Genomic DNA, 24,176 nt, shown 5'->3' on the forward strand with positions numbered 1-24,176 from the left:
GTGCTACACTGTTTTCCTGTGATCACCCCCACACCATGTGAACTAATCATAATAACCCTCAATCCCCCTCTCCCTCCCTCCACACCCACTCTCCCCCACCCCTCCCCTTTGGTAACTGCCAATCCTCTTGGAGTCTGTGAGTCTGCTGCTGTTTTGTTCCTTCAGTTTTCCTTCATTGTTATACTCCACAAATGAGGGAAATTATTTGGTACTTGTCTTTCTACACACAGCTTATTAAATGGAGCATAATATCCTTCAGCTCCATCCACATTGTTGCAAATGGTTGAATTTGTTTCTTTCTTATGGTTGAATAGTATTCCATTGTGTATATGTACCACCTCTGCTTTATCCATTCATCTACTGACGGACACTTACATTGCTTCCATATCTTGGCTATTGTAAATAGTGCTGTGATAAACATAGGGGTGCATATGTCTTTTTGATCTGAGAAATTATATTCTTTGGGTAAATTCCTAGGATTGAAATTCCTGGGTCAAATGCTTTTTCTATTTTTAGTTTTTTGAGGAACCTCCATATTGCTTTCCACAATGGTTGAACTAATTTACATTCCCACCAGCAGTAGGAGGGTTCTCCTTTCTCAGCATCCTCACCAGCATTTGTCGTTCCTTACCTTTTCAATGTTGGCCATCCTAACTGGTGTGATGTGATATCTCTTTGAGGTTTTAATTTGCATGTCCTTGATAATCAGCAATGTGGAGCATCTTTTCATGTGCCTATTGGTCATTTGAATTTCTTCTTTGGAGAAGTGTCTGTTCAGATCCTCTGCCCAGTTTTTAATCAGGTTATTTGTTTTTTGGATGTTGAGGCATGTGAGCTCTTTATATATTTTGGACATTAACACCTTATCAGATGTGTCATCTATGAATATATTCTCCCATATGCCTTTTTGTTCTGCTGATGGTGTCCTTTGGTGTACAGAAGCTTTTTAATTTGATGTAGTCTCATTTGTTCATTTTTGCTTTTGTTGCCTTTGCCCAAGGAGATGTGTTCAGGAAAAATTTGCTCACATTTATATTCAAGAGATTTTTGCCTATGTTTTCTTCTAAGAGTTTTATGGTTTCATGACTCACATTCAGGTCTTTGATCCATTTCAAGTTTACTTTTGTGTATGGAGTTAGACAATTACCCAGTTTCATTCTCTTACATGTAGCTGTCCATATTTGCCAACACCAGTTGTGGAGTTCTTTAACACTTTTTTTTTAAAGTACTTTGAAACTTTGGTTGATTTTGCAAACTCCAGTAACATTTAGTCTTTACTTGGTATGAATATGACTCATCAGAAATCTTTACCAAAATTTTTTAGCTGTGGAGTTAGTGGCAGTACTTAGTTATAAAGAAATTCAGATTATCTAAAATGTGCTTATAGTAGCTATTCTCTCAATTATCACAGGCTGTCATTTTCCCATTGTATATTCACAGCTCCTTTACCATATATTAATTGACCATATATGCTTGGGTTTATATCTGGGCTCCCTATTCTGTTCCATTGATCTTTGGGTCTGTTCTTATGCCAGTACCAAATTGTTTTGTTACTTGTGGCTTTATAGTAGAGCTTGAAGTCAGGGAGTGTAATCCCCCAGCTTTATTCTTCCTTCTCAGGATTGCTTTGGCTATTTGTAGTCTTTTGTGGTTCCATATGAATTTTAGAACTATTTTCTCTGTTGGTGGAAGAATGCCATTGGTATTTTGATAGGGATTGCATCTGTAGATTGCTTTAGGCAGGATTGCCATTTTGACAGTATTAATTCTTCCTATCCATGAGCATGGGATATATTTCCATTTATTGGTATCTTCTTTAATTTCTCTCATGAGTGTCTTGTAGTTTTCAGAGTATAGGTCTTTCACTTCCTTAATTAGGTTTATGCCTTGGTATTTTATTCTTTTTGATGCAATTGTGAATGAATTGTTTTCCTGATTTCTCTTTCTGCTAGTTCATTGTTAGTATATAGGAATGCAACAGATTTCTGTGTATTGATCTTGTATCCTGGAACTTTGCTGAATTCGGTTATTATTTCTAGTAGTTTTGGGGTGGATTCCTTAGGGTTTTTTATGTACAATATCATGTCATCTGCAAACAGTGACAGCTTAACTTCTTCCTTACCAATCTGGATGCCTTTTATTTCTCTGTGTTGTCTGATTGCCATGGCTAGGACCTCCAGAGCTATGTTGAATAAAAGTGGGGTGAGTGGGCATCCTTGTGTTGTTCCTGATCTTAGAGGAAAAGCTTTCACCTTCTCGCTGTTAAGTATAATGTTGGCTGTGGGTTTGTCATATATGGCCTTTATTATGTTGAGGTACTTGCCCTCTATACCCATTTTATTGATAGTTTTTATCATGAATGGGTGTTGAATTCTGCTGAATGCTTTTTCAGCATCTATGAAGATAATCATGTGTTTTTAGTCCTTCTTTTTGTTGATGTAGTGCATAATATTGATGGATTTTTGAATATTGTACCATCCTTGCATCCCTCGAATAAATCCAGTTATCATAAGAATGATCTTTTAAATGTAATTTTGAATTTGGTTTGCTAATACTTTGTTGAGTATTTTTGCATCTATGTTCATCAGGGATATTGGTCTGTAACGTTCTTTCTTTGTGGCATCTTTGCCTGGTTTTGGTATTAGAGTGATGCTAGCCTCATAGAATGAGTTTGGAAGTATTCCCTACTTTTCTACTTTTTTGAAAACCTTTAGGAGGATCAGTATTAGGTCTTCTCTAAATGTTTGATAAAATTCAGTGGTGAAACCATCTGGTCCAGGTGTTTTGTTCTTAGGTACTTTTTTGATTACTAATTCAATTTCATTGCTCATAATTGGTTGTTCAGATTTATGGTTTCTTCCTGGGTCAGCCTTGAAAGGTTGTATTTTTCTAGAAAGTTGTCCTTTTCTTCTAGGTTATCCAATTTGTTAGCATATAATTTTTCATAGTATTCTCTAATAATTCTTTGTATTTCTGTGGTGTCTGTAGTGATTGTTCCTTTCTCATTTCTGATTCTGTTTATGTGTGTAGACTCTCTTTTTTTCTTGATAAGTCTGGTTAGGGGTCTATTTGTTTTGTTTATTTTCTTGAGGAACCAGCTCCTGGTTTCATTGATTCTTTCTGTTGCTTTATTCTTCTCAATTTTATTTATTTCTCATCTGAGCTTTGTTATAACCCTCCTTCAACAGACTTTGGGCATCATTTGTTTTTCTTTTTCTTTTTTTATTAATTGTGAGCTAAGACTGTTCATTTGTGATTGTTCTTTCCTGAGGTATGCCTGTATTGCAATATACTTTCATCCTAGCATGGCCTTCACTATGTCCCACAGATTTTGGGGTGTTCAATTGTTTTTTTTCATTAGTCTCCATATATTTATTGATTTATGTTTTTATTTGGTCATTGACTCTTTATTTAGGAGCATGTTGTTAAACCTCCATGTGTTTGTGAGCTTTCTTGTTTTTTCTTTGCATAATTTATTCCTAGTTTCATACCTTTCTGGTCAAGAAGCTGGTCTTTTTGAATTTACTGAGGTTCTTGTTGTCACCTAGTATGTGATCTATTCTGGAAAATGTTCCATGTACACTTGAGAATAATATGTATACTGCTGCTTTTGGGTGGAGTGTTCCATAGATGTCTGTTAGGTGCATCTGTTCTAATGTGTTGTTCAATGCCTTTGTCTCCTTACTTATTACTTATTTTCTGTCTGGTTGATTTGTCCTTTGGAGTGAATGTTGTGTTGAATCTCCTAAGATGAATGCTTTGCATTCTATTTCCCCCTTTAATTCTGTTAGTATTTGTTTCACATATGTAGGTGCTCCTATGTTGGATGCACAGATATTTATAAAGCTTATATCCTCTTGTTGGATTGACCCCCTCAATCATTATGTAATGCCCTTCTTTGTCTCTTGTTACTTTCTTTGTTTTGAAGTCTATTTTGTCTGATACATGTACTGCAACCCCTGCTTTTTTCTGCATTAGTTGCATGAAATACTTTTTTCCATCTCTTCAGTTTTACTCTGTGTATGTCTAGGTTTGAAGTGAGTCTCTTGTAGGCAGCATATAAATGGGTCCAGTTTTTTTTTAAATCTATTTGTGACTCTATGTCTTTTGATTGGTGCATTCAGGCCATTTACACTTAGGGTGATTATAGATAGGTATGTACTTATTGCTATGGCAGGCTTTAGATTCGTGGTTATCAAAGGTTCAAGGGTAACTTCCTTACTATTTAACAGTCCAATTTACCTCACTTAGTATGCAGTTACAAACACAATCTAAAGGTCCTTTTTTTTCTCCTTTTTATTCCTCATCTATTCTTTATATATTAAGGGTCATAGTTCTGTACTCTTTGTCTATCCCTTGACCAACTTCGGGGGTAGTTGATTTGATTTTGCATCAAATTTAATTGTTCTACTTTTTTTTACTGTGTTTTATTTCCTCTGGTGACAGCTATTTAGCCATAGGAGCACTTCTATCTAGAGCAGTCCCTCCAAAATACACTGTAGAGATGGTTTGTGGGAAGTAAATTCTCTCAGCTTTTGCTTATCTGGAAATTATTTAATCCTTCCTTCAAATTTAAATAATAATTTTGCCAGGTAGAGTATTCTTGGTTTGAGACCCTTCTGTTTCATTGCATTAAATATATCATGCCACTCCTTTCTTGCCTGTAAGGTTTCTGTTGAGAAGTCTGATGATAGCCTAATGGGTTTTCCTCTGTAGGTGATCATTTTTCTCTCTCTGGCTGCTTTTAATAGTCTGTTCTTATCCTTGATCCTTGCCATTTTAATTATTATATGTCTTGGTGTTGTCTTTCTTGGGTCCCTTGTGTTGGGAGATCTGTGCACCTCCATGGCCTGAGACACTTTCTCCTTCCCTAGATTGGAGAAGTTTTCAGCAATTACCTCCTCAAAGATACTTCTTATCCTTTTTTCTCTCTCTTCTTTCTCAGTACCCCTATAATGTGAATATTGTTCTGTTTGGATTGGTCACACAGTTCTCTCAGTATTCTTTCATTCTTAGAGACCTTTTTTCTCTCTGTGCATCAGCTTCTTTGTATTCCTTTTCTCTAATTTCTGTTTAATTTACTGTTTCCTCTACTTCACCTAATCTGCTTTTACATCCCTCCATTGTATGTTTCATTTCAGATACCGTATTCTTCAACATTTGTATCTCATTCCAGAATTGCTCCCTGAGTTCTTGAATATTTTTCTGTGGCCCTGTGAGCATGTTTATGATTTTTATTTTGAAATCTCTTTCAGAAAGATTGATAAATTCAGTTTCACTTGGCCCTCTTTCTGGTGTTTGTTGGCTTTTGTTTGAACTAGGTTCCTTTGATATTTCATATTTGTTGGTGGTGCCCTCTAGTGCCCAGAAGCTCTACTCTCTGAAGCTGATCAGCTGTTGGAGCGATGGTGGGGGTTGCAGGCGAGTGGTGCTGGTTTCTGTTAGGATGAAAGAGCTGTTTCTTGCCCAGCTGCAGTGCCTGTCTCCACTGCCAGGGCCAGTGAGCCGAGCATGCAGGGAGAAGCCTCTATGCTTTGCACTTATAGCTGCCATTATTCGGGCCGCCATGTGGCTGACCTGGTGCAATGGCCATGCAGCTAGTTTGTGGGCTGGTGCCCGCTGGGAGGAAGGTACAGCAGACTGTGTATTGTGATGTGGGGCCTTGTAGCTGCATTGCCAGCCAGGGGCATGGAGTGCCTGAAGCTCCTGAAAGTTCCAAACCTGCTGGCCAGATTGCATCTAGACAGTTTTGTCCACCTGTCCTTTCTCCTGAGCAACAAGTTCTGTGCAATCCTTGCCCCTTTAGCAGCCCTCTCACTGTTAGGAAGTCTCAGACTGCCCACCTTTATTTTGTCCCAGAGATGCTGGATGTGTATCCTTGTTTTCCACAAGCAGCTGGAATCTCAGTTTCTCCAAGTGTTCCACCTGTCTCCACTTTCCAACCCCACTAACGTCCAGATCACCATGTAATGTGGGTTCATGCTCCCAGAGCAGATCTCCAGGGCTGGGTGTTCAGCAGTCACAGCCCTCACCCCCGCCCCGCTCCATTTCTCTTCCTCCCTCTGGTGAGCTGGGGTGGGGAAAGGGCTTGGGACCCTCTGGATTGTGGCTTTGGTATTTTACCCTTTTCCTTGAGGTCTGCTGGTTTCCCCAGGTGTAGAAGTCTGCTACATCCAGCCTTCTTTCCTGTTGCTTTTTCAGGATTTGATGTATTTGCTATATTTTCATATTATGTGTGGTTTTGGGAGGAGTTTTCTGTCTCACCTCTCACACTGCCGTCTTTAATTCTCCAACATTTGCTTTTTGCAAGTTAATTAGAAGTGAAATTTTGAAGACATCATCTACTGAGATTAATTTATATATTACAGAATTTTGGAATTTGTACATTACATTACAACACAGAAACTGCAATAAAAGAACTTTATCTTGAAGGAGGATGGATTTTGGTGATTTACTTTCTTTATACTTTCTGAGTGCTTAAATTTTCTACATGATTTATATATACATATTTATATATATGTATACACACACACATTTTTTTATATCAGCAAAAAATTCTCCAGGGGCTATTTTCATTCATATGTTAAAATAAAAAGGCCTGAATTCTATGTTCCAGAGAATGCTATGACATACCTCCCAATGAGCTGCTGGCAGGTTTGGCTTGCAGAGATGACGGTGGGACCAACATTCCCGTAGAACATTTGAAGGCCCTTGATTGTATCTGTGCCCTCTTCAAACCTCACACTCATCCCGGCATTGACAATAGCAAAGGCACTCTCTTGTCGCTGGGCCATACGGAGTCCTGCCACGAAGTGCCCCTGGAAACAGAGAAACACTAAGAATGTTAGTGCTCATCTCCACTGTCCAATGCAAGTGATAACTGGTAATTATTTATAATAGAAGGGATCCTGTAAATGATACAAGCTGTCACTGCTGTTGGCTCTAGTGTTGCTGTATGTGAGTACTGACCTATGAGCTTTATATGTTTTAATATGTAATCTTCAGAACAACTCATTTCCAGTTTACTGATGAGAAAACTGCGAGGCCAAGTAACTTGTACAATCAGTGGCAGAACTGGGGTGGAAATCCAAGAAGGCTAGCTCCAGAGTCTGTGCTTCCCTACTTTCAACTCTGAATCACCACATGTGGCCTTGGGCAAGTGGCTGAAAGGTTTGGGTCTTAATTTTCTTTAAAATGAGAAGGTTGGGTTTGATCAGATGGTGCCTTAGGGGCTGCTGAGAAGGGTGAGGGGATGATCAAGAGGCCGTGGCTCTCAGAGTGAACTACCACACCTCCACTTTGAGCTGTTTTAGTTTGGTATTCTATGTAAATTTAATTTGAGTTTTATTCTTAAAAAAAAGAAAGCTTGAACTATTTACAATAGCCAAGAATTGGAAGAAACCTAAATTTCCATCGGTAGATGAATGGATAAAGAAGATGTGGTACATATACACAATGGAATACTACTCAGCCATAAGAAGAAGGCAAATCCTACCATTTGCAGCAACATGGATGGAGCTGGAGGGTATTATGCTCCGTGAAATAAGCCAAGCGGACAAAGACAAATACCAAATGATTTCACTCATCTGTGGAGTATAAGAACAAAGGAAAAACTGAAGAAACAAAACAGCAGCGGAATCACAGAACCCAAGAATGGACTAACAGGTACCAAAGGGAAAGGGACTGGGGAGGATGGGTGGGTAGGGAGGGATAAGGGGGGGGAAAGAAGAAGGAGGGTCTTAAGATTAGCATGCATGGGGGGGAGGGAGAAAGTGGAGGGCTGTACAACACAGAGAAGACAAGTAGTGATTCTACAGCATTTTGCTATGCTAATGGACAGTGACTGTAAAGTGGTTTATAGGGGGGACCTGGTATAGGGAAGAGCCTAGTAAACATAATATTTTTCATGTAAGTGTAGATTAATGATAAAAAAAAAGAAAGAAAGAAAAAGGGGATTACTCCCTGATAGGATAAAACTAACTGTAAATCAATGATTAATGCATGCTTTAAATATCCTTAATTTTGATCACTTAAAGGGTGTCAGATGATCGGCTATGGAGGTACATTTTTCTGATAATATTCCTTTCTCTTAAAAAAAAAAAGCAGTTCCTGTGTGGTGACCTCCAATGAGTTCTACACAATGGTATAAAGGGCATATCAAAGTGTGGGCAAAGGGTCTGTTTGTGTTTGTACAGAGGATCAAAGCCTAATTTGGCTACCCAGAAAATGAATTAAGATACGATATGAAGAAGAACTTCCAACATCAGCACTCTCTGCAAGAGTCATGCCAGAAGATGATCATCAAAAAAAACCTCAACAAAGATCCAGGCGATGCTGCAGTTGCAGCCGCATTCATCTCACTGGTTCCTGGACTTGCCATTGGAATGAAGAAGGAGATATCTAAGCTGGCCTGTGCATACAGTAAAACAACAAATTTGACTGGATCTATACTGGTGGAACTCAGCCAAGAATTAGGAGAAGTGCAAGTTGTAGCGCTCCAAAATCTTACAACTACAGACTATCTACTGTTAAAAGAACATATGGGATGTGAACAGTCCCCAGGAATGTGTTGTTTTAATTTGTCTGATTTCTCTCAGACTGTTCAAGTTCAGTTGGACAATATCCACCGTATCATAGATAAGTTTTCACAAATGCCTAGGGTGCCTAACTGGTTTTCTTGGTTTCACTGGAGATGGCTGGTATTTATAGGTCTGCTTTGATTATATAACTGTATTCCTATTATGTTAATATGTGTACACAATTTAATTAGTAGTTTAAAACCTATACAAGCTTAAGTTACTTTACAAGAAGATATGTCAAAGCAATAATCAATCTTCCCATGTTATCTTCCGTCTGCTACTCCTATAGCTTTTCTTCTTCCTTCCTAATTACAACCCTTAAATAGAATTCGTGCCTCATATAGAATTTACCGAGTATCATAATTCTTTCAAGTGGTAAAGATACCTCAAGACAAATACTGGGCATAAAAGCCACAGGGCATAAATCTGCAAAGAAGTAAAAAGCTGACCTTTTCAAACAATATTGCCTCTCTCTCACTTACCAACTTTACATTTCTCTGTATGGCCCCGGAAGATGACCGGTTAGCCAGAGACAGGTAAGATTCCTCAAGGGAGGAACAACCTAAGACAGGCACAGTCGCAGGGGGGCCATCAGGTGAGAAATTGGGGATCAACAGAGGTGATGCTTAGAACCTCACCCCCCCCTGTTTTGAGAGAAATCTTCTGCATCCGTGGATGTATTATTGCCTTTGTCTAGCTTGGATCAACACTTAGTCTACAGGCACACACCTGATCATCTAAATTTGCTCTCTTACAGCACTAAACTATGTTTTCTACCTTTATCTTGTATCTACCTACCACTTCAGCATTTTATTAAAATAATAATAATAATAATAATAAGGGAGAAATGTGGGATTCACATATAAATCAAGTATAAAAATCAAATGAATATTCATATTTGACCTGATTGTTTATAGTTCATAATGTGTGGTCAAAACTGAAAGTTTCTGTGATGACTGCCCTTGTACTATTCACCATGTAAGAACTTATTCACTATGTAAGAACTTGTTCACCATGTAAGAACTTGTTCGTTATGCTTCAGAAGATTGGAGACTGATGAGAATTAGGTTTGGGGTGGATTAATGATTGTACATTGAGCATTGAGTCCCCTATACAGAATTTTATTGTTGTTAACAACCATTTGATCAATAAATATGAGAGATGCCCTCTCAAAAAAAATAGAAAGCTTGAAAACCACTGGACCAAATGGTCTCCAAAGTGCTTTCTAGGTTTAAATCTGTCATTCTAGGTTAAATTTCCTTACTAGTGTGAAACATCAGAGCCACAATGTCAGAAAGCCTCTTAGTGTGGCCAGCATCTTGGTGGGGGCCGGGGAGAGTTTAAACCTACCACCATGGATTCTGTCAAGGATGAAGCATTTTGATATAGAAATCAAAGGTGATAAAGAAGTTGGAGACACACTGATCATATTTACTCTACCATACTGATTGGTGTGGACCTTCCTGTCTGTCCATTCCTGCCACCACCACCCTCTTTACTTTCTCTTGCCTGAATAATTGCATTAGCTTCCTAACTGGTCATTCAACCTGCAGTCTATCCTCCAACCAGTTTATCCTCTACCTTTCTAGTGGATCAGCATTCCTAAAATGTCATTTTCATTAAGATTTTACCCTGGTTCTTGCTTTCATTAAGACTTGGCTTGCTTGTTTTGAAGCACATCTGATCTTGCTTTAAAGGTGGCTATCTCCCAGAATGTGTATAAACTCCTTGATGGAGCAATAGATATGCTTGGTGACAAAGCTGCAGCCTCCCTCCTAGCCACACCTCACCGGCTGCTCCAGCCACCCACCTTCCTATCTATCATGTCCCCCCCACCCCCGCCACCCCATGCTGTTCTCCCGCCTGGAATGATTTCTGTCTAATGATCTGTGCCCGACGCAGACGGTTTTTCTTTCCCTTTGAGCACCACCGGGGGACGGCTTTCTCCATTTCTGGAACTATCCCAGCTCTGCATCCATTCATTTCCTGTCTGAGATGACAAGTTATATCCTACCTCAAGCCCTTCCTCTTTAGGTTGAGAGACCTGTGAGGATAGGGCTCTATGTCTTATAAATATGCATGTGGCATCTTCTGAGCTTAGCATTGGGGCCTGGCATGTAGAGTGGTAGGTAGTTAATAAATAAATAATTTTACTTAAAGTACTTGGTCAGTGAATGTTGGTTGATTTGGAAATATCTTTAGGATAATGAACTTTCAGTTTACCAGAAACTTGCTGTAGCTGATGTTAACTATAGTTTAACTCCATCTTAGCTAAGATGCATATTTATCTGAAACCAAAAATTCAATTCTCCACACCAAAGGTTCTCCTTTTGTAGAGGGATAGGGTCCACATAAATGTTTTTCTTTAAATTTCTTTTAAAAAACAAAAGAAAAAAGTGAGTCTATAACACTAAATGCAATCTGGATTATATTCATCTTTATACTGACTGTCATATTTTTTTTATTTGACTTTATTTCTTACGGGGGAAGGGACCCATGGAGGCAAAAGTGAGTAGGGACCACAAAAGACAATGTGAGCCTGATATGAAAGCAAATCAGATGGTCTTCTGGGAATCTGCCCCTTCATGTGAGCAGCCCGAAAAGTCTCCCCACAGCAGTTGGTTGGAAATGGAGACGACACATCCCCCCGGAAGCCTGCCTGTGGCTCACCGCACAGGGCACAGGGCGAGCTGGGCTCCCGGGGGTGAGCAGAGAGTCAGGGAGCCCTTACCTGTGTAGAGTGGGGAATATAAACAGATAACACAATCTCTTCCGGTTTAAGGCTGGCTTCAGGCGATCTTTCAAGGAAAAGGCCGTCTAAGGGAATCTGCCGTTCTCCTTCTGTTAGAGAGAGTAACCTTGGTTAGAAAGAAGTTTTTAGATTGGGGAATAAGCAGCAAGGGTCAGAAGTGATGTATCCAGTGGAAAGAGTGGCAAGCTGGGAACCAGATGTGGGTTCTAGCTCTTGCTCCAAGGTTGGTCACTGTAGCCAAGTTATAGAACTTTGGGTCTTCTGGCTCCTCATCTGCAGAATCACAGGGTTGGACCAGATAAACAGAAAAGTCTTCTCTGGTTCTCAGCTCCCATTACATGCCACTCACAAATTTTGGCCTTGAAGAACTTTAAAGCTATTTGGAAACAAATGGAAAATGGGTACAATGTATTTCATTAGTGGGAAAATTGAGGTCCAGAGAGCTGGAGAGGTCATGTGACTTGTTCAAAGTGTTTTAGGTGGGACTAGTGGTGGAGGTGGGGTCTTGACATAGAGCTCTTCTTAAGTAGTTTATCATACTCTCCTATTTTATCCACCATATTTTTAATGTGACTTTAATCAAAAAGAGGGTTATCTCATATCAATAGCCCTATGAATAATATGCATTTGCTTTTATTTCCTCTCTTTCCCTTGGCAAAGTTCTAAGTGTCTTTGAATAAACAGAGAAGTAATGAGTCATATGTCCCACAAACTTAATTTAGCTTACAATGAAAAGTCCTACAAGAAAAATGTCCACCTTTACGAAACTCTGAAATAAAATATGCCATAAAACTTTGAAAGCACAGAGATACATCTCATTAATTTTTTTGTTAACTGCTTTGATACTACAACTTGGACTGTGAATCAATGTCACCGAATAGGAAAAATTGTCAGGTGCAGTAACTTTTCTGATCTAGAAGATATAGAATATCTGGAGAACAGGAAAACTGATCTCAGTTTCATCCTTACATCTGTTACATCTGAGATAATGGACATAGAACCTATGTATACAGAAAGTGAGTCTAAGTTAGATACACTTGAGTTCCTAGTTCTTGGCTTATGGAAGGAGCTACATAACTGACAGTGGTAATTGCAGAATACCTAAAGCTTGGTCTCTTACCTTTAGATATCAGATTGATGGTAGCATTTCCTGCTGCTAAAATGGGATTTAGGTCAGAAAAATTGGGCCTGCTCACAACATGTCCTCCTAAAGTCTAATTTAAAAAAAAAAGACATTTTAAAAGCTACAGTTAGTTATTTGACAAAGAATTATGGATATAGGAACCTTATCTCAGTTTTCAATACTCTTGTTTGCTTCACAGAAAGATTTGGCAGAGTTTTGGGGCAGCTAAATAGATTCAGACAACATATGATACAAGATTCCTACCCCTGACCCTAGTTCAAACTTATTGCTTAGGAAAATAATTCCTTTTCCATGTGCAATGAGAAGGAACGTTTCTTTGAGCACAAACTCACACAAGAGTGTCCAATAACATGGGGGAAGGTGGGGACTAGAGCCTGAGGAAACTCAAGAACCAGGGTAATGTAGATATATGTTAAAAATGTTTGCTGTGCTGCAGTGCAATAGTATCCTTCCTCTGTTGCCCCAAACTACCAGTAAAGCTGCTTTGCACATAGCCTCGGACAAGGAATTTTGATGGTAGTTGAGGGGCAAAGAAAAAGGGGACAGAAAATACAGAAGGTGAAAACATAAGGTGGATTTTGAGAATCAACAGAAATAGAGTCAGAGGTACTCAGGGGAAATGCACCTCACCAAACCCCACTAATCTACCCATCATGTGTGGAATGGACAGTGGTTCAGGCCAATTGCTCTTAAATCTTAAGTAATAAGGGAACTTCAAAAAGCTAGATAACTGGGGACATCCAAGAATAGACCTGTAGGATATACACATTTAAGAACTGACCTCAGTGCAAAGGTCTAAGAGGGGGACCAGCCATAACAGCATTTTGGAAGTGTGGGCTCTTGTTTACTGATCCTTGGATAAGACATATTTCATAGACTGTTAGAGCTGGACAGAATTTTAGAGACGGTCCATTTGGTTGAACCTTAATTTTTAAAATGAAAAAACAGTGGCATAAATAAGTCAAGTGGCTTGTCCAGGATCATACTACTCGTAGATGACAGGCTGGAATTACAATTTGGGCATCTTCCAGAATCCAGCAACAAAATCTCTTGTGATTTAATATGTCACTTCTCACTTTGGACACACATGTACCTACCATATGATGCCTCTCCCTTTGTCACATACACATGCACACACTCGCACTCTTATTGTAGAGACTTGCTCAACATTGACTTGGTATTCCTCATCAGAGTAATCGTTTGCTAAACTGAACTGTATGACTGTCCACACCTGTGGCTTATTTCATGTCACACTGGCAAACATACCGCCATATTCCTAATCTGGGGTCCGGCAAGCGTCCTCAGATGCTTCAGGAGTGCACGGTAAGTCTTAGTCTTCTCCTGCGGTTGCTCCGAAACAATAGAATGTAAGGTATCGTTCAACTGGGCCAGGCTGAAACCTGCACCAATTGTGACCCCTGAAGATAAGAAAAAGTGAACTGTATAACAAGTTACATGGGCTGGGTTGTATGGAAACAATTTCTCAAATATATTTTTGCTTTTCATATTAATTTAGAATGATGAAAACAAAGGTAAAGATATTTCTGTCAATTTACTTAATTCCCAAATATTAGGTAGCAAATTCTTTCTTAATCATGGATATAGTCACATATGCCATACATTTTAGGACAGATCAACCATAGATATCTGAAGCTCATTACTTTGTTTATTCCCCATTTATTGTTTTCCTGAGTAAGTTGGTCAAATATGAAAATTCTAGCCAAGATTGTAACCTCAGTAATCCTCAGTGGAAATTGACCTGCTACGTTGCACCGCCCACTTGCCCTTCTTCCACAGCCACCTCTCCTATTGTTCCCTGACCAAGCCGAATAGCCACCTGCCTGTACCTGGGGCCCTGTTAGTTGCAGGTTTGCTGACAGAGAACCCGTGGAGTAGGGATGCATTTAGTTCGTGCATTCTCAATGGGGGCAATGCTGCCTCCAAGGGGGTGAACAAAATCTTACTGTTTTGGGGTATAAAGCCCTGATATATATACTGTACATAAATAGATATATGGTCCATCTGTGGTGTTAAAATTTCACAGAGGGATGATTTGGGGTAAAATGTCTATTGCTCCTTAGAGAGGCAATAGTGAAATGATGGAGCAACACCGATTTAGTTCTTCAGGCTCCACCTCCTTAGCCCCTCCACCTCCACCCCACCCTGAGCACCTTCACCCCTTATTTCCAACCCTCTGCTGGCAGTGGTCTTCTCTTGCTCCATATCTTACTGTGAGTCCATTAATACAGACTTTCCAACAGGCAAAAATATGAATGGGCAAACTGATTTAAGATTGGCAGGTCAGAGGGGAAAATGTTAAGATAGACATTTTCCATTTGATTCCCATTTACTCGTTGGGAAGAATGCTATTTTATAAGGATTTTTAGCTCCTATAACCTGTTATCCATTCAAATGCTGAATTTGGGGAAGGGATGGTGTGGTGGTTCTCAGACAGCCTTATCCTGTGCACGATGTGGAAGGAGTACTGGACTAGGAGTATGAAGACCTAGGATGTGGTCCTGACTTGACTGAGTGCTGGCCGTGTGAAGCTGGGGAACTTAAACTCTTTTATTCTGTCTCTTCTTCAGGAGATGAGAGATACCTCCCAGGGTTGTTGTGAGAATCAAAAGAAGCAAGAGATGTGACAGCACTTGGTGAATTGTGGGGAGTGTAAAAATAAATAAGGTTGCTGTTCACAGTTAAAAATGCAAATCTCCTGATCCAGACTTTTTTTTGTGTGTGAGTGAGTGTGTGGGATGTAGGATGAGCTTCTAGCAAATCTGTTGAACCAGGGGAGAATATCTGGCAAGAACCATTGTTACTGACCAGCCAATGTCCTAAATCTTCTTATTCAGTCACTCTATACCTGGCTGAGCTACATGACATCTTCCTACCATTATGACTGCTTTGACAATGTAGTGCTCAGTGACACAGCTGAGTAGGTCAGTTTGAAAAAGTGCATAGAGGACACGTAACAGGGGCTTAATAGGTATTTCTGAATGAATAAATGAGGTCAGATATTCTGTGAAGTGGTCAGATTAGCCCAGCGCATATAACTGATCATTAATAGCCCACTAACAGTCAATAAAAAAGGTGCATACCATCCTCTGTGCTGTCCACAAAAGACAGTTCTGGAAGCCCAAGTGGAGATATAAAAACTGGATGGAATTCATCTCTGAATTTAATACTGGGCCCTTAAGGAGAAAAGTATTCATAGCAATTAGAAAAGGAAGTCAGTGGGTACTAATTACATCTGTTACAGATAATGCAGAGGGAAATTGTGATGCAAATGACTCATTTGCAAAAGAAAACAACAAAGCATTCTGAAGGACCACAGGTATCTATTAACAAAAATGAATTGCATTTATGAAGAGTTTAAAAAGAGACACAGATATTAGGGTTACCTAATCTAAAGGATAGGCTTAAAAACCACCCACCCAGTGTCGTGTTCCCCATGACAAGGGGGGCTTTGGGGAAATTGGCTTTCTGCTCCAGAAGGTCTTTGAGGGTCACAGGGGTGATCCAGGTAGTCCTCTCCCCATGGAATGTCAGCCTTCTCTTGTTTGGATCTTCTGCCATTCTCTGCAGAGAAGCAAAGCCCACAAGGCTGTTGAACTACATGCCAGGAACCACTGCTCTGTGCCCAAATGGCCTGCTGGGCATTTTAACTCTCTGAGATGACCTAACTTGTAGGGATCAGGAATGGGTGACCTTGTCTGAAACTACCTAGATTGATAAGATCCATGTGAACAAAATTGAATAAAGATCATACCAGATGTCTCCATCAACAAATTTTGTTTTCTACTTTGCATACAGAGTAGAGCAAATTTTGTGAAGTGAGTGTGTGAGGAAGAGGCAGCCTAGTATACTGAAAGTGTCTTAGCCTGGAATTAAAGGGTCAGGCTTCTAGTTTTACCCTGACAGTGACTCAGAGGGGCCTCATCTTTGGCTGTTAGTTTTTTTAATAGGACAGAAATTGCTTATGGGAAAAATTATCCTTGAAAAAAATCCCTTAAATCATTCCAATAGGTATAGTGTAAATTGTTTTTTTTTTTTACAACTCTGTAGTATATACATATGTATACTCACACCTCTAAACACATCTCTACCTGTGATCTCTAATTACTAGGTATGCCCAAGTTCTCATACTCTGAGGCATACATGGGATTGGTGATGCTCTGAGAAGCCAGTAGAATCACATTCCTCACATCATGCTTTCTCCAGAGCATGACCATGGAACAGAATGATGGGCATATCACACTATTTATATTACTCTCTCTTTCTCTTTCTCCCCACTGAGTTGAAATCATAGAGGTTAAAGGTGAAAATAATGCAATTCCATTATAATAAGTATCATTAGATTTTTACTTTGCAAGTTTTGCAAAATGCCTTAACATAGCTGACAGTGTAGCTGTGTGACCTTACTGTTTAAAACACAAGAAGGATTATACCACATCATGAGACAGCAAAAGTGAAGTATCTTACTATCAGTTCAGGAGGAAATATAGGCTCCTGGGATGGATCCAAGGGCTGGAACTCATCTTCATTATACAGTTTGGTACATATCTCAACAAAACAAAACAAAATACAAATGAAACTTCAGAGGTATTGAGAGATGCACAGGAATCTCTAAGTGTGAGACTTGAGGGTCAGAGCCTACACCTCTGACACCTCAGGCACAAAATGAAGGTGCCTGAGCCATAGGGTACCCCTGAGTTGAGTTCTTCCCCCCTCACAGGACCATGACAGTGACCCTGGCAGATTTCCTCTTTTGGAGTTGGAACTTGGGTTTTAGGTTTACGTGCTGGGTCTCAGGCATCGTTGGCAGATACTTATTTGCTATGATCAGGAAGGTGCCCCACTGCTCACATCCCTCGTAGTACTTGTTGAGGTGGGTGCTGGGATGGGTAAATCTGGTTTAAGGCACAGAAAGTTATAAAGCCTCTGAAGGAAAACAGCCTTCTGTGGTGACCAGCTTTGGGAAAGTTATGGGATTGCAATTTTTGGAGCTCTTTAAGGCTGTTTATGCCATGAATTCACTTACTTTGTACCTTATTCACTGAAAAGAATAGAAACTTGAATACATTTGAATTTATGTGGGTAATTTTTGGTCAATCCCAACTGAAGTGGAACCGCAGATACTTACTTTTTCCTGTCTCTTCCCCAAACACCTCTCTTCTTGATCCATGCAACATTTTCCTGATCCTTTCATATGACAAACAGTTGCTTGCTTAGGAAGTAATGCAGTTTAAAACAAATGCATCAGTTGATTCTTTAAACACCAGCCCGAGTGCCCCACAATTTCGAGACCCCGCAGGAGCTATGACAGAAGTACTAGAGTGTGACTTGCCCTCAAGGACTCTGTAATGGGGTATGGCGGGACCCAAGCTATTCCATCACTGAACAATTAAGAAAGTTACAGGGAGTGTGTGGCCATGCTCAGGAAAAAGTTGTTAATGGTGTCACTTAAGACCCAGGGGAAGATGAAGGGGATGGGGTGGGTGAGCCAGCTAAGGCTTTCTACTAGAAGAAAGGTAAATGGAATATAGTTATAAGACGGTAATTAAAAAAATAAAAAAGATGGCTCTTCTTTATCATAAGGGTGTTACAGTATATATCTCTAATGAAGTCCTGGGAAGACAAATTGCCTTTAAGACTTCCTTACACAAATATAAAAACTCTGAAAACATGAGCTTATATGGATATTATTGGAGCTATTCTGAATTATCTGGGTTATTCAAGTCCCAAACCATTTTACCTTAGTTTTCAGGACATTTCACAAAGACCCAAAGTAGTATTTTTGGCCTGAATTCATTGATCAGTTACTGCAACACTAGGTTAAGTTTGTGATTTTTGTTTGCCCCTTTTCAGGTGCAGACACAGCCTAAGGGTCTGTGCTGGTTTGGAGACCTATGGTTTGACTTCACACCTGGGTTCTGCTCCCTGCTTTAACACATACTAGCTGAGTTGAGCTTACTAAATTAGGAAAATAAAACCCATCTCAACAGGTTTGTTAGACTTAAATATGTGAAAGGTGCACACAGTATCTGACACACAGCAGGTGCTGCGGAAGTGGTGAATGGTATTTCTCCTTGTAAGGTAATTGCCTACAGAGTTAAGAAGGGATTTGGCTTTTGTGAAAAATGTTGTACACAATAAAGGAGCAAGCCATAAGTAGCTGAATGTGGGGCCCCAGACTGAGTCAGACAAAAGTATCTATCTTTGTATAGATTTTGTCTTCAGGAAATTAATCACATAGTATTAGATTGAATCAGATGAAGCTGCTATTTTTGTGGGTCAAAAATGGTGCAAAATATTGGCCATTCACATGGTTCAACATAAATAATATCTTACCTGGGAGTTAAAGTAAACTAGACTGTAGCTTATAAAGCTTTTTGAAATTCCTCATTACTGGCCTAAAAGTAGATTTTTTCCAAAGATTTTTTAGTATTTTGAATTAAAATACTGTGTACACTGAATTTTTTTGGTCGACCAAAATCATGTAAAATTAATTTTTACTATAAAAAATGGGTGCTGGGAAAACACCCTAAACCAAAATCTTGTTGAAAGTATGTCTCTTCTTGATATTTAACTTTCTGAAAACAACATATCTCAAAACTACCCTCACCACCCTGCCATACACTAAATCATTCTTTTCTAACTTCCTTCATCCTGTCTGATTCTTTGATCTCTCAGCTTTGACAGTGACTTGATTTCTTTCTCACTGCATCTTTTATCCTCTGGAGGTTATGATTCTGACAATCCCCTTCCTGAAAGGGCTCATACCTACCACACTGGTTTAGGTCCTTATTCCCTCAGACATGGCATACTGCACTAGTCCCTGTGTTCATCCCCATCATGACTTGACAGGTTTTTCCTTGTTTACAGGCAGGTGCCAAGAATTTTCCTTTTGAAATGCTGTTCTCATGTTACTCCTAGCTTGAGAATAGATAATGACTATATATTGGTTATCAGTTTTATGTCTAAATCCCTTAGCCCCACATAAAACCTTTTTACTCCCTAATGCTTCAGCCACACCAATTTCTTAGCTGAAACCTGGATGTGTTTTTCCTACTTCCATGCATTTTTTCTTACTTGGAATTTTCTACTGGCCTCTTTTAACCATCCATTTCTATCACCTTCTTTAAGACCTAGCTCAAAACTCCCCATCTCCAATAATACTTCTCTGGGTCTTCCCTTCCCACTCAGTAATTCTCTTTAATCTATGATCCTTCCAAATTTATGTATGTGGTATAGAGGATATACCGAAATTTTAATATTTTGCTTTTCAGTTACACCTTTATTGTTTCTTAGTTTTTATTTCATTTTCTTCAATAGAATTTGCATTTCTTGAAGTCATGGACCATATACTTTACTTATTCAGAAAGTGACTAATAATCAGCAAGATAGATGCTAAAAATTTGTTTAAAAAACGCCAACAGCAGCATTCAACAATTTTAGTGGTTAGAAAGGTCCACATGGGGTTATTTTAGAGATAATTGACTGTGGTAAGCAATTTTATGCAAGTGTATATTAAAGTATTAAGTCAACCAAAATTAAAAAAAAATTTTTTTAACTTACCACACAGAAAGTTTTACCACTTTCTACAATTGGTCGGTATCCAGTACAGCGGCACAAATTACCTGATGAAGAAGAGATGCATTTGTAGGGAATGATATAGAAATACATTGCATATTTTGTGCTTCACGTATTCAGTGGAATAGCTATAGTAATTTGGGTTTTTTGTTCCCCAAATCAGCAAAATGGCTCTTTAGAACAGAGACATTCTTTGAAACTAGATCTCATGAGTCCGTTTCTTCCTGAAATACCACAAATATCCCCATAATTTTTCCCAATCAACTCTTCCTTCCTTATCTCCCACCCCTGCCCTGACTCATGTAAATTGCTACCCTGGAACATCTCATATGTGGCCCTTCGTTAAACTTTTCCTCAAATGTCCTCTTAGGAAAAGTGTGTCTGTTTGTCAGGGCCCCAGCCCTCTTCCCCATGGGGTCTGCTCTGACAGTCCCTCACTGTGTGGATGCTTCTGTAGACCACTGTGTGGGACTGCGGTCATTTACATACGTGCCTTATTTCCCTCATTGGATCTTAAGCTCCTGAAGAAGTCAAGGATTGTCTAAGATGTTCTTAAACCCTCCCAGGATTGCACAGTAGATAATCAACAAATACCTGATATTGTTTTAATCAGTCAACATAGCCAAAGCATGGTGGAAAAGGTGAGGAAACCACTTTCTTTTTAAAAAGTATATTCATATTTGGCAGCCACTATAAATGATGTTTATGAAGAGGTTTTAATAACATGGGAAAAGTCTTATGTTTTACTGTTAAAATTGTATATATGATATAAAATTATATATATTGTAGTCACAAGTATTTAAAAAAGCAAACAAAAAATATGCATAGAAAAGACTAAAAGAAAGTGGAAGTATCTTATTGTGGTTGTGTGCAAGTGGCATAAATATGAATGAGTGTTTTCCTTGTTTTTTAGGGTATTTTGCATTTTTCATAATAGTGAATATGTTACTTTTATACTAAAACATAAATTTAAAAATTATTATGTTCAAATACAACTAAAACTTTCAGAAACAATGTATATGTGTGACTTGAGCAGGTTTAAGGATCCAAGTAAAGTATGTCTGAAAACTTGGTTAACAGGTATACCCTTTTTTTTTTATTAGAATGACGATAGTTCACGAGGAAACCTTATGCACAGGAGTGGATTCATACTCCTTTGTGTATCTTTCCTTTTGCTAAGAAGGAAGCATGTAGAAGTGTGTGAATTAAGAATCTTAGGAGCAGAGGAAAGGAGCTGAAATGTCTAGAACATAACGATTTGGCATGAAATAGACATGTAAGAGAGTCTCTCTGATAAACTATAAGCAAACATTAAAGGCTAGAGAGAGCTAGTCACAGAGCTTTTGTTTTGTTTTTGTTCTTGGCTGCATAATAAGTGTCAAGTCTAGAAGCCCTACTAAAGGCGCACCAAAGGAAAGGTAATAGCATCTGTTACAGAAATTCTTCTGATTCGAAAGGAAAAAAATATGGAATTTAAAGTTTTATTTCTTTAGTCTTGAAGGGGAAGACATGATCAAATGGTGATTCATGCCAGTTGGTCATTTTAGAAGGTATATGCCCTACCTAGTTACATGTCTTCAAATTTTATTTTATGTCACTACTTTTCTTAAAATATGGATATGAAGATTACCAGTGTGGCTAGCATTTATAATACTAGAAAGAGTTCAAGTAAATGGGATATGAACCAAAATATATTCTCCAAGTTATCCACACCTAGGACGAAGTTATTTACTTCACTGATTTAGCCAAACCTTACAATGCTATCTCTGATGGCTATTATATAAATTACAGGCATAGAACCTGGGAGGAAAAAATCCCTGTAAGACTGTTCATATTCAAAGAATCAAATGAAAAGTAAGACAAATCGCAAATCACTGTGCTTTTTAAAGCTCTACATACCTTATTAGTGTGGATTATTTCATTTAATAAGGATTATCTATTGTTCAAATTAATTCAGGTTTGGTTAAAATTATAACTGAAACCATAGGTCAAAGTTGTCGTGGTATTTAATGAGAAACTGAAACATTTTGAGTGAAAAAATTATAGAGAAATAAAGGAAAACATTAGAAAATATTTATATATCAGTTACCATAAAATTTAAGTTGAATTTTTACTTTGTTTTTGTCTGCATCTTCTCATCATAAAACTGAATTTCTGTGTATGTCTGTTTATTGAAAGGGATAAAGAACTTTCTGGTAATATTCAGAGGTGTGCTTTCATAGCTTTCTTCTGAGAACTGGTGACCCTGTATCTTGAAAAGAGGTATGTTTGTTACAGAAAATTGCATTTGTTAATGTGCGCTTTTTTTTGGTAGAAAATTGTGTTTGTTATTTAAATTTGATAGCTATTTTGTCATAGATTTAATTGCTCACCAAGCCTATTTGTGATAAACAATTGCTATGATCTACTTGATCTTATAATGAATCCAACCAGAACATAAAAATGTAAAGTCTCTGAAAGTCTATCTTCTTTGTAAAATCAATTTTAGTAAGTAGAGTTAGTGAATGATTCTAACAAGTTAATTTAAAAATAAACATCAAAATCTTGTTACTCTACCCTATCTAAATTTCCACATTTGGATAAGACTCTATCAAAAGTGTTAAAATAGCCCGTTTAAAGGCCTTTGCAGAGTGACAATGGGTTCCATTAAAGGACAGAGGTTTGTAATGAAACTAATATTGCCACAATTCTCGGCAGCACTATGACAAAAAGAAGGCAGCCCTTCCTGCAAAGGACTTCAGTTAAGGTAGGTACTAAAGGGGCTTGCCTATTGGCAAGGCACCTGGAACCCCAAAGCTGTGCCACAACTCTCAGGGGCTGGGGCCTCCTTTCCTAGTTACTTGAGCATTTTACACCATAGGCCCAGCCTGTAGAAGGCCAAGAAGGCTCACCTCCAAGAGCTTCGGTCATCTGCTCCGGGGTAGGCTCCGGGTGGTTCCTCAGCAGCGTGTAGATGGACATCACCATCCCTGGGCTGCAGAAGCCACACTGTGTGCCATGACACTTGGCGAGTCTCTCCTGGTGTGAAATGGGAAAGAATAAAGAATATTTATTCTTTAAAGCTGGTTTCTCTACCTTGGACACCAGAAGTAGTGAAGCTTATATATTTAACTTTTCAGAAATAACTGCAAAGTAAAAGATGTCACTCAAAGAAAAATATTTCTATTTCTTGAAAACATAGGTGCTTTTGTTTTGGTCCCTTCAAAAAAAGCCTAGTGGCAGGTATTAAGTGACTTTACCCTTTATTCTCTGGTTTCTCTATCTGTGAAGTAGGAAATGCAGTTTAGGGAACAAGTAAAATGGTTTAGAGTCATGCTCATGTGAGTTTTGGCCCTTGATGCAACTCATTGATTTGGGTGTGACCTTGGGTGAGTTACTTAAGTTTACTTCAACTTTAAAATTAGGATAATAATAGTGTGTACTTTATAGGATGGTTGCGAAAATAAGTGAGTCAGTATTTGCAAATCATTTAGCAGTCTCTGGCAAGTCATTTTCATCCCCCTCTCCATCTATATTATAAAATTTTCAATGGGTTAAATAACATTACTCAATTTAGTAGTGTTATGCCATTCATATACTCAATTTATGTACATTTGACTTTATGCACTTAAATACAATAACAAAATAATAAAACAATAAAAAAAGAGTGAGAAATGACAATTTACTTTGTCCACTCTATAGAAAGACCCTATGCCACGAAGATATTAATGGGAGACATGACCCTTCCCTCCATATGCGTCTGTCCCATGTGTCTCTCACAGAGTGCTCAACTAGCTGGCTGAGTGTGATTCAACTTTTTTTTTAATAAGCTGAACACTTTTCAAACAGCATGACCTGCAAGATGGGAGCCAAATACTTCATCTGTGGCTCAACTGAGAGGACAGACTTTGTTCTAATGCTGGAGGGAAATATGGCTGCATTGTATTTTCTGTAGAAGGCAAGTGGTTTCAGATGTGGGATATAAACCTGGCTGCAAATATGTTGGTAAATGTTTAACAGCTCCATCTCAGGGGGTAAAAAGCCCTGATTGGCAGCTTTTATCAATTTTAGTAGTGTGAGTACTCCACCAGGGCTGCTATGCTTCCACTGTGATGTCACTGAATGT

The 24,176-nt window shown here is 38.7% G+C and overlaps 1 protein-coding gene across 1 annotated transcript in view; it reads right to left on the reverse strand.

The window, feature by feature from the left end:
• LOC108391580 (aldehyde oxidase 4-like) overlaps positions 1-24,176 on the reverse strand; it is a 71,986-nt gene that overhangs the window by 34,115 nt on the left and 13,695 nt on the right. The window contains exons 5-14 of the mRNA XM_017651223.3: positions 22,963-23,089; positions 20,057-20,118; positions 17,622-17,705; positions 16,961-17,041; positions 15,913-16,057; positions 15,577-15,669; positions 13,742-13,893; positions 12,452-12,545; positions 11,311-11,420; positions 6,634-6,818 (exon numbers count right to left, since the gene is read on the reverse strand). Coding sequence (XP_017506712.1) covers positions 6,634-6,818; positions 11,311-11,420; positions 12,452-12,545; positions 13,742-13,893; positions 15,577-15,669; positions 15,913-16,057; positions 16,961-17,041; positions 17,622-17,705; positions 20,057-20,118; positions 22,963-23,089 — 1,133 coding nt within the window. The remainder of the gene's footprint in view (positions 1-6,633; positions 6,819-11,310; positions 11,421-12,451; positions 12,546-13,741; positions 13,894-15,576; positions 15,670-15,912; positions 16,058-16,960; positions 17,042-17,621; positions 17,706-20,056; positions 20,119-22,962; positions 23,090-24,176) is intronic.

This window comes from Manis javanica, chromosome 12 (genome assembly GCF_040802235.1).
Source record: "Manis javanica isolate MJ-LG chromosome 12, MJ_LKY, whole genome shotgun sequence".
Taxonomy (NCBI): domain Eukaryota; kingdom Metazoa; phylum Chordata; class Mammalia; order Pholidota; family Manidae; genus Manis; species Manis javanica.